This window comes from Budorcas taxicolor, chromosome 5 (genome assembly GCF_023091745.1).
Source record: "Budorcas taxicolor isolate Tak-1 chromosome 5, Takin1.1, whole genome shotgun sequence".
In the NCBI taxonomy this organism is placed as follows: Eukaryota; Metazoa; Chordata; class Mammalia; order Artiodactyla; family Bovidae; genus Budorcas; species Budorcas taxicolor.
Genome location: NC_068914.1, coordinates 115,677,284 through 115,691,544, shown reverse-complemented (window position 1 = coordinate 115,691,544; position 14,261 = coordinate 115,677,284). Strand labels below are relative to the sequence as shown.

At 49.0% G+C, this 14,261-nt stretch overlaps 1 protein-coding gene across 4 annotated transcripts in view; it reads left to right on the top strand.

Moving 5' to 3' along the window:
• Positions 1-14,261, top strand: part of LARGE1 (LARGE xylosyl- and glucuronyltransferase 1) — a 606,971-nt gene that overhangs the window by 565,791 nt on the left and 26,919 nt on the right. For all 4 annotated transcript variants that reach the window (XM_052639332.1, XM_052639333.1, XM_052639334.1 and 1 more), the window contains exon 12: positions 9,962-10,240. In XM_052639332.1, the coding sequence (XP_052495292.1) occupies positions 9,962-10,240 (279 nt within the window). The remainder of the gene's footprint in view (positions 1-9,961; positions 10,241-14,261) is intronic.

The following is a 14,261-nucleotide window of genomic DNA, read 5'->3' as shown; positions in this document are numbered from 1 at the left end:
TAAAACCAGCTTGAACATCAGGGAGTTCACGGTTCACGTATTGCTGAATCCTGGCTTGGAGAATTTTGAGCATTACTTTGCTAGCATGTGAGATGAGTGCAATTGTGTGGTAGTTTGAGCATTCTTTGGCATTGCCTTTCTTTGCCTTAACTGGGGCAAATCAAATTATCAAAGGAGCTTTAGAAAAAAAAAAAGTCATGGTCTGGCTCCATTGCAAACTAGTTAAATAAGAATCTTTGTGAAGACCTTGCATCATTTTAGGTTTGCCATGTGCATCCAGTATTGATAATATGGGACTAGTAAATAGTTAAGTCAGATAATTAACATTGTGATAAGTGCTTTGAAGGAACAGTGATCGATATTAACAATGTCAAGTGAGAGACCTTTTTTAGGTGGTATGATCAGGGGGAGGTCTTTCAAAGGAGGGGACATTTCTGCAGAGACTTGAGGATAAGAAAAGGAGTCAAGCATAGTGGGGGAGTGTGAAAGTATTAGTTGCTCAGTCATGTCTGACTCTTTGTGACCCCATGGACTGTAGCCAGGCTCCTCTGTCCATGGAATTCTTCAGGCAAGGATACTGAAGTGGGTAGCCATTCCCTTCTCCAGGATATCTTCCCAACCCAGGGATAGAACCTGGGTTTCCTGCATTGCAGGCAGATTCTTCACTGCGTAAGCCACCAGAGAAGCATGTGCATTGCCAAAAAAAAGAAAAAGTTTTCCAGGCAGGATAAAATAGCAAGTGCAAAGGCCCTGTGGTTGGAAGAGCCTTGTATATTCAGATACCCTGATACAAGACCAGTGTGGCTGAAGCATCACTTGAGAGGGACTTGAGATGGAAGCTGCATGAGATTAAGATTATAAAAATTAGAAATTCATACAATATTTGGATTTTATTCTAAACGTTATGGGAATTTATTGTAGAAATTTACACAGAGTTTTTTCTTTGGTTTATGTTTTTGAAAACATCTCTGGCTGCCAGGAGGTGAGTGGATTCAAAGCCTTTCAGGGTTATGCAGTTTTTCTCTTTCTGGCCATCCTGTGTGCTTCCTGCCAGCTTCCTCTCCAATTGACACATGTTGTGCAAGTGGCTGCCCTGGCCCCAGCTTTCTCCATGTCATTCCCTCTCAACTCCCATAGTTAGGAAAGGAGTTTGATGGCCTCATTCTGTCTTTGAGCCACTTTGGAGATGCCTGTGGATATGACTTCATGGGGTGGTTAGGAGGAAATAAGTTCATGCCTTTAAAGTGCTGAGGACAGTACCTGGCACACTTAGTAAGTGTTCAATAAATGTCACTTGTGATTAGTCACAAGCGATTGGAGAATCGGCAAAATGAAGAAACAAGCACTGGGACACAAGATGGTTCACAGATAGTAAGCAGCCCGAGAGCCCCAGAGAATGAGGGGGAGCCTGGCCTCCAGAGGTATCTGGGAGTGAGGTGTGTTGACAGGAGCAGTGGAGGTGGTGAGTCCCACTGCTTCTTAGCAAATGACAGCTCATGGAATTAAACTGCTTCATGGCTAGTGGTTTCCTGGAGATGCACAGACTCCAGAACACCTGTGCAGAACTTGCTGGCCATCGTTCAGTTGCTAAGTCATGTCCAATTCTTTGCGATCCCATGCATTGCAGCACACCAGGCTTCCCTGTCCTTCACTATCTCCCAGAGTTTGCTCAAACTCATGTCCATTGAGTTGGGGATGTTCTCTAACCATTTCACCCTCTGCCACCCTTTTCTCCTTTTGTCTTCAGTCTTTCCAAGCATCATGGTCTTTTCCAATGAATTGGCTCTTTGCATCAGGTGGCCAAAGTATTGGAGCTGCAGCATCAGTCCTTCCAATGAATATTCAGTGTTGATTTCCTTTAAGATTGACTGGTTTGATCTCCTTACAGTCCAAGGGACTCACAAGAGTCTTCTCCAGCACCACAGTTTGAAGGCATCAGTACTTCAGTGCTCAGCCTTCTTTATGGTCCAACTCTCACATCTGTACATGACTACTGGAAAAATCATAGCTTTGACTATACAGACCTTTGTCGACCAGGTGATGTCTCTGCTTTTTAGTACGCTGTCTGTGTTTGTCATGGCTTTCCAAGGAGCAAGCATCTTTTAATTTCATGGTTGCTGTCACTGTCCACAGTGATTTCATAACAGGTAACAACAAAGACGAAATGGGACGAAAAGGACAAGTACAGAGGTTCTGGCAGCAGCTAGGTCCTTGACCTGTTGTGTCCTCGCAGGAAAGGCCTTTCCCTTCTCACGACCCCAGTTTTCTCATCTGCAAAATTCACATGATCTCTCAGCAGATACTATGTAGGCATCTGTTACTGTGTTGTGGCCGACTCTTGTGGGGCTGGGAATACATAAGACCCCATTCCGCCCTCACAGAACATGTAGTGAACTCAGGACTCAGATCATGCATTTGTTTTCTGTTGTGGTTTAATCAGTCACCGCAGATCTTGCAGCTTTAGAAACACTTTTGTCTTTTCTGACTGTGTCATGGATCAGAAGTCTGGGTGCATGTTAGCGGGTTCTCTGCTTGGGGTCTCAGGCCTGAAATCCAGGTGTTGACTGGACTGTAGTCTTACCTGGGAGTCAGGGCGCACTTCTAAGCTCATTCAGGTTTTGGCAGAACTCAGCTCTAGGACCATGGTCCCCATTTCCTTGCTGGCTGTTAGTTGGGATCCTTCTGGGCTCCTAGAGGCCACCCTTAGGTCTTAGCTGTGTGGAGAATTTCATAACAGGTAACAACAAAGACCAAATGGGACAAAAAGGACAAGTACAGAGGTTCTGGCAGCTGTTCAAGTACAGAGGTTCTGTTCTCTCCACAGCTTCCTTCTTCAAAGCCAGTAGGAGAATCTCCCCGGTCTGTTATATGACATAATCACAGCCGTACTAGTCTATCGTATAGAATAGTACCAGGTTCTGCTCACACTCGAGGGAGAGGTGATCCAGGACCGTACACCAGGAGCTGGGGCAAGAGTCTTGGGGCCAACTGAGAATTCAGGCTGCCACAGGCAGGGAACAGGTTGGACAACAGACGGGTGCTATGAGAACCCATGGGAGGAGTCCCTGTCCTGGCTGGAGCAGAGAATGGAAGAAGTGGGGAATGCCCCCAGGAGGGGTTCTGCCTACACTGAGCTGGAGGCTGAGTGGACTGACAGTAGAAGCCTTGCAGGGAGAGGAGGAGCCCCCTGTGAGGAAGGAGAGGATGCCAGGCCTGCTGGGATGCACACGGTTAGGGCTTAGGTACTAGGGTGAGGAAGAAGAGAGCAAATGACATCAGCCAGGTAGGCAGGGCTTGGGGAAACCAGGGTAGGTGGCCAACCCTTCCAGCTCAAACCTGCCAGGCTGCCAGTGAGGCTGCATGAGGGGCTGACCTAGACCCATGTCCCAAGTCACCCCTCCCCTTCCTTACCAGCCTGGGTGCACACGCCCTCTCCCACCAAGCACAACAGCAGGCCACCCACCAGAACAGTCCACTCTTTGTGTTTATTCTTCCTTCTTCTCTGTGCCATTTGAAAACAAAACCTAATCCTTGATCCTTGTGCTGAACGATAGTCAGGCTTGGTCTTCTGTTCTCCAGGCAGCGTAAATATATCTCAGTCCCCCCAGAGGAGGCACACGAAGCTCAGATACTATGATCTACCCAGGTGAGTGAGTTCCAGGCGATTCCAGTTTCCCATCTTTCAGAGCATCCTGGCTTTCCTTGGTCACATTCACACCTTCTATTTGTATATTCAGTTTATCGCCTAGATATTCTCCATCAAGATCAGTAGCCAATGGCCACCTGTGAACTCAGGAGAAAAATGTGAGACTCTCTGGGAAAGCCCTAGGACATAATGATGTTCAGTTAGTGCTTGCTGGATCCAGAGACTCTGACCACAGCATCTGCACAGGGTAGGTATTTAGGAGAGGGAAAATAAAGTAGAGGGATAAAGGAGAGGAAGACTTGGGTTCAAAGTCAAGTTGCACTACAGACTAACCATATGAATTTAGACAAGTTATTTAGGCTGTTTGAGCCTCACTCTACTTACCTATACCCCACTCCAGTACTCTTGCCTGGAAAATCCCATGGACGGAGGAGCCTGGTAGGCTGCAGTCCATGGGGTCACTAAGAGTTGGACACAACTGAGTGATTTCACTTTCATGCATTGGAGAAGGAAATGGCAACCCACTCCAGTGTCTTGCCTGGAGAATCCCAGGGATGGGGAAGCCTGGTGGGCTGCCGTCTATGGGGTCGCACATAGCCGGACACGACTGAAGCGACTTAGCAGCAGCAGCTACTTACCTATGAAGTGACAATAATACCGTCAAGTTCATAGGTTACCATCTATGCTTTACAAAGTAAGAGACTGGAAAGTACCCAGTGATTAGCAAATGTGCCACAAACACGAGCACAGTTCTCTTAATGGTTTTTACCTTTATGCTGGCTATGGCATTTGCAACCTGGAATTCACCAACAGATAGAAGGAAAGGGCTTCAGAGGTGGTCTAGTGGTTAAGAATCTGCACTTCCACTGCAGGGGGCACCGGCTCACTCCCTGGTTGGGGAACTAAGATCCTATATACATCGTAACCCGCCCCCCACCCGCCCCACCAAGAAAAAGGAAAAAAATTAAATTATTAACAACCCAAATCCATCCTTACGTATATACTTGTTATCGATAAAAGAATACAGACAGGACAGAGCCCCTCCTTCTGTGGCCAGCCCTGAGCATCCTCCCGGCCTGGGCTGCAGAAGACCTGGCACCTGCCCTCACCACCCCCTTAAAGACAGGCCGGGCACCTCTCACATCAGCTGCAAATACCAAGCACAGGTGCCTTCCCTTCAAAGCACACGCATCCCCCAGCATGGCAAATGGGTGATTCCCCCCTAACGCATTGTGACAAGTACTGCCATCCAGACAATACCTCAGAGAACTCAAGGAATTCCACACCCAAGCAAGAGATGCTTAGCGGGACATAATCAGAAGTTATAAAGCAGCAGCACACAAGCTGATGAGAACGGCGGAAATGCTTCCTTCCACTCCATCCCACACATCCAATTATGATGCAGCCGGCTGACTGGTGCCTCTTGGATTGATTTTTAATTGAAGAAACATTTCGGGTATGTTTGTAAACCTTTGAGTCAGAAGTAGGCCCTACGTGAGTGCCACAACGAATTAAGGGAGCCGGCATGTGGGCTCCTGTGCCCAGCTCCCTCTAGAATTCCATTCAGAAAGAATGAATGTCGCCTGCTGCAGTGGTGGACCCGGCAGGGCTGCTCCTTGCCCGGCCACTCACTCCGGAAGATGATCAAAAGGACAGAGGGAGCTGGCCAGGAGGGATCCTGATTACAACATCGCTGCCACCTGGCCAGGAGACGCTTGCTCTTCCCTGCTTCTTGAATGAAGCCTTTGAAATACCATCTGCAGTTCCAGGGACTCATGTGGCTGATGGGCCTGCTGTTTGTTTTCTGCAAGAGAGGGAAAGAGAACACGAACTGAGCTAACGGGGTCCCATTCTTAGGTCCCATTGCAGCACAGCATCTCTTGGAACCTTGTTAGAGCACAGATACATGGATCTCACCCCCGATCTGCCCAACAGGGATCTCTGCAGTGGGGCCCAGGAATCTGTGTTGTAATAAGCCTCCCAGGTGACCCTCAGCCTGCTGAAGCTTGAAAAGCATCATTCTGGAGAGTGAAAAGCACTCCTTTCACCATGTGACAGCCAGGGCGATCTTTAAATATATACAGCAGGCCACATCATTAGAACTCTGATGCATTCTTATTGCCTCAGGAATAGTCTTAGAGCTGCCCGCCGAGACCTTGATAGCCCTGTATGACCTGATCCCTGACCATCCCCGAACACCTCTCTCCTTCTGCCCCTCGCTTGTCCATATGCCATCCACACTGGTCCTGTTTCTTCTTACTTGAGAACACACTAAACTCTGTATCCCAAAGGCTCCTCCCTCTTCTTGGAAAACTTTTCGTCCAGGCTTTCTCAAGATCAAGACCGGGCTTTCTGCTTGTCCAGGGCTCACACTGACCTTTCCACTTGCCCTCACCCTTACTCTTCATCCCGTTTCCTCCTCTGTGACCCCTCTAGCCCTCAGTTCACCCTGATCTTATCTTGGTCTGCTTATTATCTTCTCTCTAGAAGTGCATTCAAAACCCTTGTTTTTCTTTCGTTTTGGGGCCCAACACAATACCTGCAGATGCTCGGTCGATATTTGCTGGAGGTGTGTGTATTTGAAAGGCAGGAATCACAGGTGTCAAGTACCGAGTATGGATGTGTGCTGTTGCTTCAGTCATGTCCGACTCTTTGCAACCCTGTGGACTGTAGCCTACCAGGCTCCTCTGTCCATGGAATTCTCCAGGCAAGAATACTGGAGTGAGTTGCCATGCCCTCCTCCAGGGGATCTTCCCAACCCAAGGATCAAACCCACATCTCTTGAAGCTCCCACACGAAGCCACCAGGCAAGCCCCCATGTACCGAGTGCCTGCTGCATATCCAGTTCTGTGACAGACACGTGATGGTCATGACTAAGGCTGTTCACAGGGCAGCAGTCACAAGGTTCCAGGAGCAGCTCTGGGCAAGCCCCACCAAACAACCACTTTTCAAGTCCCCTGTTTGTGTCACATTTGTTAATGTCCCACCGACCAAAGCATGTCCCATGGCCAGCCCAGAATCAGTGAGAGGGGAGGGTAATAGCAAAGCATGTAGATAGAGGGGCAAGAGTTTATAGCCAATTTGTCACTGACTAAGGTATTATTGTCCCCTATATGCATGTGCGGAAATGGAAGCACAAACAACTATGGTCACTTGCCCAGAGATACTGACAGAGGTCAGAGTTCAGACCTAGTTCTGCCTGAGCCCAGAACCCTCAGTTACCCTCTGGACCCCTCAGCCTGCCTGGCTCAGGGTACCAGATTGGAGTCATTGGCCTTGTAGGGAGCAGGTTCCCCATTCCAGCAGAGGCTGAGTGGCCACCTGCCTGGCTGCTTGGGATGACTGACATTCTAGAATTCCTTCCAAGCCAAGTCTTCTAGATTTTGGACTCTGCCATCTCCCTGCCTGCTCCCTGACACCTCCACAGACTGTCTGGGGCTCCCTGTCTCAGTAGGACCCCCTTGGGGAAGCACTGCCTCTTTCAGACATCTGAAAGCAGAAGGCCTTCCAGACATCTCTAGGCATTCCTGAGCCTTTGCCCTCCTCTTCCCAGCATGAAGCGATGGTGGGCTCTCACAGGGAGGGGAGAGCAGGGGACAGAGCCTCAGGATGGGTCCTGGTGTCAGCATTTCCTCTCGTACACTGTGTGCTCTTCAGCAAGTTAAGACCCTCCCTGAGGCTGAGCCCTTTCATCATGATGATGGTGTAATCAGACTGAAAATCTCAGAGATTCTTTCTAAATGGATGATACTGCAGCTGCAGAATTAATCCTTGTCTCTTGAAACCCTCTACATTGGTCCAGGTCCTTGATATGCCAGACCCTTATCTTCCTACCCAAGAAAGACTCAGCACAAAGCTCAGCGTCAACAAGAACTATACAGAGATAGACCTTAGGGAACAAGTGTGTTTAGGGGGAAACAACCAGGAGAAGAATGAAGAGGATGGGGGGCCTCTGACCCCAAGAGAGACCAAGGAGGAGGAGGAGGAATAAAGGGAAACTGACGCCAAGCTTAGACCGGGTTCCTGTTTGGGGAGACAGGTGATGGGGACATCTTTCTCAGCCAAGCCCAGTTTATGCTGAGTAGTGGTCTGGATCCCGGGCGCTGGAGTCAGACCTGGGTGTGTGGGTCCAGCCTGTCTACCTTGTAGCTATGTGACTTGAAAGAAGTCACTTCACCTCCTGGACCATCCTCCCCTGTAACACAGTGATGAGAATCCGCACTGTGTTTATAGCGTTACTGTGAGTCTAAAAAGCGCTAACAACCCAAATGTGGCTGGCATGCCGTAAACAACAGGTATGTGGTTTATTGTGTCACGATCACATTCTCTCTATTATCATCGTTATGATGAACCTCGGTTTGTCTGTCTGCCTGTTGCTCAGATCCCGGCAGAGATCTGGTTTTAAGGGACAAGAGAGATTGGAGCCAGTGGCAGAGAGACAGGAAGTGGTCGCGCCATCACTCGTTTTCACTCACTGAGGTTTTCTGGAACCTCTGGCGCTGTTTCCTGTAGAGTCCACATGGCTGTGACGTCTGTCACATTGCCAGCACCTTTCTCCTGTAAACCCTAAGTATTTTGTGTCTCTGTCCTCACTCTAAACTCTCTGCTGGGACGGGGGGCTGGGGGAGATGAACTGGATTAGGCAGGGCTTGCTCCCTGCTTAGAAAACTCAGACACGAGTCCAAAAGCAGGTCAGTGGGAGAGTCCACAGCCAAAGCTGGCCTCCCTTGACACTCAGTCATGCCTCCTGCATGCCATCCCCTCTAACAGTTCTGACATACACATGGATGCAGAAATTATCCTTGCCCTTTACTCCCCAAATTTCAAAGGCTTTGTATAAACAGCTCTCTCATCCAATTGCAGAGTCCTTCCATTTTGCAGACAGAGACTGAGTTGCAAGTGGGATCATTCAAAATCCCAGGGTCTCAGAGCCCAGCAGAAACCAGGGGCCTTGTAGCAGAGGCTGAACACAAATTTCAGTGAAATCAAGCATTGTGGAGAATGTAGTGCCTCTTTCAAAACTGGCTGTGGTCAATTTGATTAACAAGTGCTATAAAGTATGAGAAATGGAGGGCATTTTACCCCGATGAATACCTTAATCCTCCTTAGTGAAAGAGGAAGCAAATCCAGGCAATACCAGTCCATAGAATTACTGAGAGGAAACTGAAAGTCTATCAGGAAAACCATGGACACAAGATAGGTGTGCCCATTTTCTTTTGTTTAGAAGCATGGAAATGCATGGAATCTATTTCCTGGTAATTGTCCAAATAAAGTGAGCATTCTGATTCTGTACCTCTTGCTGGATGGGGGGAAAAAAACTGAAATGGGCTTTTGCTGTTTTTTTAACCATAGATTTTATGTAGCAGGCACTTCTAATGCTTCTAGAGGAAAACATATTTTTTTTTCCTAGATCTCTCTCCATTTTTGCAGAACCCTCTTGGTTGGGAGCACCTTTTGTTTTTTATCTGGACTCCATTTTCCCCCCTACTCTCCATGGCCCAGTGTCTCCCAGGTAGCCTTGCCAAATTGCAGGGTGCCCTAGAGCAGGAAGGGCTCTAAAAAATGAAGACAGCATCACCCCAGGCTCACTTTTGTTTCCAGCATTCACATATTTTGTTTTTTTCCCTTCTCTTTGCCAATGTCTGTCTTCAAAGTCCTGTCCAGATACCTGTCCACACAGTCAAGGTTCAAGAACTAAAGCTGACTGGACACCTGGAGCCTCGATTCCTTCATCAGAATGGGGGGAATGACAGATAGGGGCACAGGATTTGGGAAGCGTCTGGTGCATAGTAATGACTCAATAATTGTGGTTATTATCACTCTTATTTTTACAGCTTGTTTCCATGCTCCTTGTAACTCATGGCCTCCCTTCAGCTAAGCCTCCTATGCCGGTCCCTGCTTCAGGAGGGCAGTAGCACTGCTGTCTACCTTTGCTGACCGAGAGGGGGAGATGGGGGACTTTTAAGCTGGAAAGGGATCTTTACATCATTTCATGTATATTTCCCCACCCACTGTTGAAAACAGGAGCCTGAAAAGGCTTATAGTGAAATATGACTCCATGTCACCTATCTGGTTGTAAACATTCAAAGGCTAGAAGCAAAAAGGTGAATGTTTTGTGCCCATTTTATAGATAAAGGAACTGAGGTTTGGTGATTGGCCCCCGTCACATAGTGTTTAATTAAGGCCTAGAGCAGGGGTTTGGATTTGGCACCAGCCCCAGGCTGGCGGACGATGCGCAGATACGCAGATAACGGTTGGTTACGCCGGTGAGGCCCGCGCATGCGCAGGTGCGTCAGGTGTCCTTTCTGCTTGCAGGCTCCAGATGCTGGAGGCCATCTGCAAGCACTGGGAGGGACCCGTCAGCCTGGCACTCTACCTGTCGGACGCCGAGGCCCAGCAGTTCCTCCGCTACGCGCAGGGCTCCGAGGTGCTCATGGGCCGCCACAACGTGGCCTACCACATCGTGTACAAGGAGGGCCAGTTCTACCCTGTGAACCTGCTGCGCAACGTGGCCATGAAGCACGTGGGCACGCCCTACATGTTCCTGTCCGACATCGACTTCCTGCCCATGTACGGACTCTATGAGTACCTCAGGTGAGGACGCACGGGGTGCAGGCTCTGACGCCCCTCTGAATGGGGCGGCTGCAACACAGGAGGGGATGCTGCTGCTGCAGCTAAGTCGCTTCAGTCGTGTCCGACTCTGTGCGACCCCATAGATGGCAGCCCACCAGGCTCCCCCATCCCTGGGGTTCTCCAGGCAAGAACACTGCAGTGGGTTGCCATTTCCTTCTCCAGTGCATGAAAGTGAAAAGTGAAAGTGAAGTCGCTCAGTCGTGTCCGACTCTTGGCGACCCCATGGAGATGGGAACTACCTAAATCCACCCAGGGATACGGCCGCTGACTGCCGGGTTTGGAGGGGCCCTAAGGCTACCCAGTGCCTTCATTTTTCTGACTATTGGCTTGAAATCCCAGTTTACCTCATGAAATGTTCGAGGCAGAGCTTGGTCTAGGAAGCATCTCTTGTCTCCCAGTCTAATGCTCTGTCTGTAGCTTTCATGAAAACATCCCTCTTCTAATTTTGGATCAGACAGCCTTCATCTAAGCATTCCAGTAAGATCACTGCCTATTATATAAAACAAATCAAAGTGGTAGTGATGGCTAACATGTATTGAAGTGCTCGCTGAGTGCCTGCCACAGTTCTGAATGCCTGACAAGTGGGATTTCATTCCCTCCCCTTGCAATCCTTGCCACAGGTACCATTATTAATCTTTGTTTTCCCAGTGGGAGACTGAGGGACTGAGATGGTATGTGGGCCTGCATACCTACGAAAGTGGGAGCTGAGGGCAGCTGGCCTGACCCCAGGGTCATGTACTGATCACTGCTGCTGCCTTGGAAGCTGTGATTCCCTTCCAGCCCTCCCAACGTGGAGGGCAGGTGTCCAGCAGCCAGAGAAAGCTCTCAGCTTGTGAGAGGCATAGATGGCTGTGTGGGGAGTGGCATTTGTTACGGAATAACAAACCATCTGAAGTGGAAGGGACTGTAGAATCCACCTAGCCTGAAAGTCCCCAAGCAAGCAAACTGAGGTCACAACATGTAACTGGTCAAAGTTTGTTTTAACCCTTCATCCCTGTCATACGTCAGCATGAGTTACCTCTGTTCCTGAGTGCCTTTCTGATCCAGGTACCATGAGGGTTTGCATATATTGTCCTGCTAGATCCATACATCAAGTTTAAAAGGCAGGTATGGTTACACTCTCCCTATTATTGTGGTGAAGAGGGAGGCTCAGGGAGTCAAGGTAACCTGCTCAGGTACACGTGGGCTGCTTCAGGATTTGAACCAACATCTTTCAGACCCCAGCTCTACAGCCTGCCTGCTTCACACCTGTCTGGCTGCCCTGTGGCTTATGACTGTGCCTAGCGGAGCAGGATCAGAACTCCTCCTCGCCTGGTCTCTGGCCCTCCCCACTTCCCTCCGTCATGTGTACCTGTCTCTCTCTCAGTCTTACAGCCTTAAAATAACTCCCTCAAGAGTCTTCAAACCTTTGGTCCTGAAGCCAGAGTGCGTGTTTGATGCGAGCACACCCGTTCCCCACCCCTCCAACCCCCACCCAGCTCTCGACAGCAGGGGAAGGCAGCCGATGTCCTCTGTCCACTTTCTGAATTGTTTCCATCCAGGCTAGTCTTGGGATGTTTCTCCCCTCTGAGCAGGTGGAGTCCCTTCCAGCCTGTCTCCGTTAAGAATCACAGATGAGTGACCTCAAGGCAACACCCCTGCCAGGCAGGGTGGGAGATGTCTTCTCAGAACACATGGGCAGTGGCACTGAGCACCATGAACCCACGACCCTGCGGGGGCTTCAGGAATGGAGCTGTCCTCCGGTTCCAGCTGGGCCTTGGGATCTCGGTGGGTGGAGTGAGGGCGCCCCCGCGTGGCAAGACCACGCTTTCAGCCCCTGATTCTTGTGAATCCTGAGACCAGCTGCTTGCAGGTTGGTGACAGACTCTGGGTGCATCGGGTAGGGTTTCCAAGCGAACAGGTGGTGGTGGGGAGAGCTGAGCTCCACCTGCCAGAGAGAGGCTTTGGGACTGGGCCACAGCCCACCCTGCACCCTCTGGGGCTCTTGTGCAGGAGCACCTGTGGAGACTGCCTTCCAACTAGTTGAAAGGTAAACTGGCCCCATCTTAAAAGTCTGGTCTCTGCTCTCCCATCCAAAGACTGTTTTATTATTTTGCCTCGTGGTCCTCATGATTTTAAAAACATTACACGTGAACAGACTGTTCAGCATGTGTTTTATCTTCCTGTGTTTTATTGATCAAAGATATCAATAATTGCTAATCATGACCTTACCCAATGTGATATAACTGGTATTGCCCATTAATTAGCACTTTCTTACTGCAGAGTGACCTGAAGTTTCTGTTGGCCTGTAGCCACATCAGAGGAACGTGTGTGGTTTCCCTTGTACATTTTGAAATATTGCAAATTGCCCCTAAAAGCCCCTTCCTTCTTCACAGGCCAAGACCCTGAGCCGAGAATAACTGCTCCTATCCAGTGCTTTTTAAATTATTTTTAATTGGAGAATAATTGCTTTACTATGTTGTGTTGGTTTCTGCCATACAATAACATGAAGCAGCCTTAAGTATTCATGTCTCCTCCCTCTTGAACCTTCTCCCCACCCCATCCCACCCCTCTAGGTTGTCACAGAGTACAGCATTAACTTCCCTGTGTTATCCAGCAACTTCCCACTAGCTATCTGTTTTACATATGATAATGTATATATTTCCATGCTACTTTCTCAATTCGTCCCACCCTCTCTTTCCCCCAGTGTGTCTACGTGTCTGTTCTCTATGTTTGTATCTGTATTCCTGCCCTGCAAATAGGTTTACCAGTACCATTTTTCTAGATTCCATATATATGTGTCAATATACGATATTTATTTTTCTCTTTCTGGCTTACTTCACTCTGTCTAAGAGGCTCTGGGTTTATCCACCTCACTGGAACTGACTCAAATGTGTCCTTTTTTATGGCTGAGTAATATTCTGTTGTATACAGGTACCACAACTTCTTTATCAGCTCATCTGTCAATTCGTCCAGCCTCTTTTAGTGCACATGTGAAAAGAGACTGGAGAAGCGAAGTGACTTCCCATCTAGGGTGAAAAGATAGTGGGACTTCCTTGACTTTTCTTCTCCTCCATCCAGAGTTTCCATTCATTTAGTGAGTAACCATGACAAGGTACCTTAGGGCCCCCATATTTGTGACCCACATGGATAGGACCTGTGAATCCCATAAGTTTAGACCAACAGGAATGACGGTTGATTAAAGACAGATTCTTTAGGTACCCTGATGGGTGTGTCCTGTCCCAGGGTTGTCAGCTGATCTAGGGTGGAGGCAGTATAGGATGGATGTCCTACTGAGTTCAGCCTAAATGGAGGCTTGAAGACTGAGCTGGAGTTCACCAGGAGAGGGGTGATGTTCCAGGTGGAGAGAGAGAGATCCATTCTGGAGCGCCAGGGTGGCCAGAGCACTGATGAGAACAGCAAGAGCTGATGTGGCCAGAAATGTAAGCCAGGGTGGGTCCTGCAGGACTTCTCATAAGATAGGCTAAGGAGTTTATGAGCAGGGGTGGAGGGACAATGGAAAAACACTGAAAGCATGGCGTGACTAGATGTCTGTTTAAGGAAGATCATTTTCATTGCATCAGGAAAGGATCACAGTCAGTAGAGCAAGAGAAGATAAGGGACAACTGCATTCATTCTGGTGAGAGATGAAGGCCAGCAAAGGGATCGGAAGTAGCAGCAGAGACAGGTAGATGGACCAGAGAGCAGTTCTGCAGCTGAAATCAAGAAATGTCTGCAAAGGTGGCTGGGCTTTAGAAGGCAACACAGGGAACGTCTTTCAAATGTTGCCACCCAAGACTTCCTCTGCAAAAGTCTGCACCTGGAAGTCCTGCCTGCTTTGGCCTGTTTCTTGTACTGGCCCCCTCTTGATCTGCTGTGCCTATGTCCCTCTTGGGCTGAGCAGGATGTCACTGAATTTGAGTGTTACAGCGGATGAGGCCTGCACGGTGACCCTGGCTCCAGCTTGCACCCTGTGCCATAAGTAACTGTGTGACTTGCAACA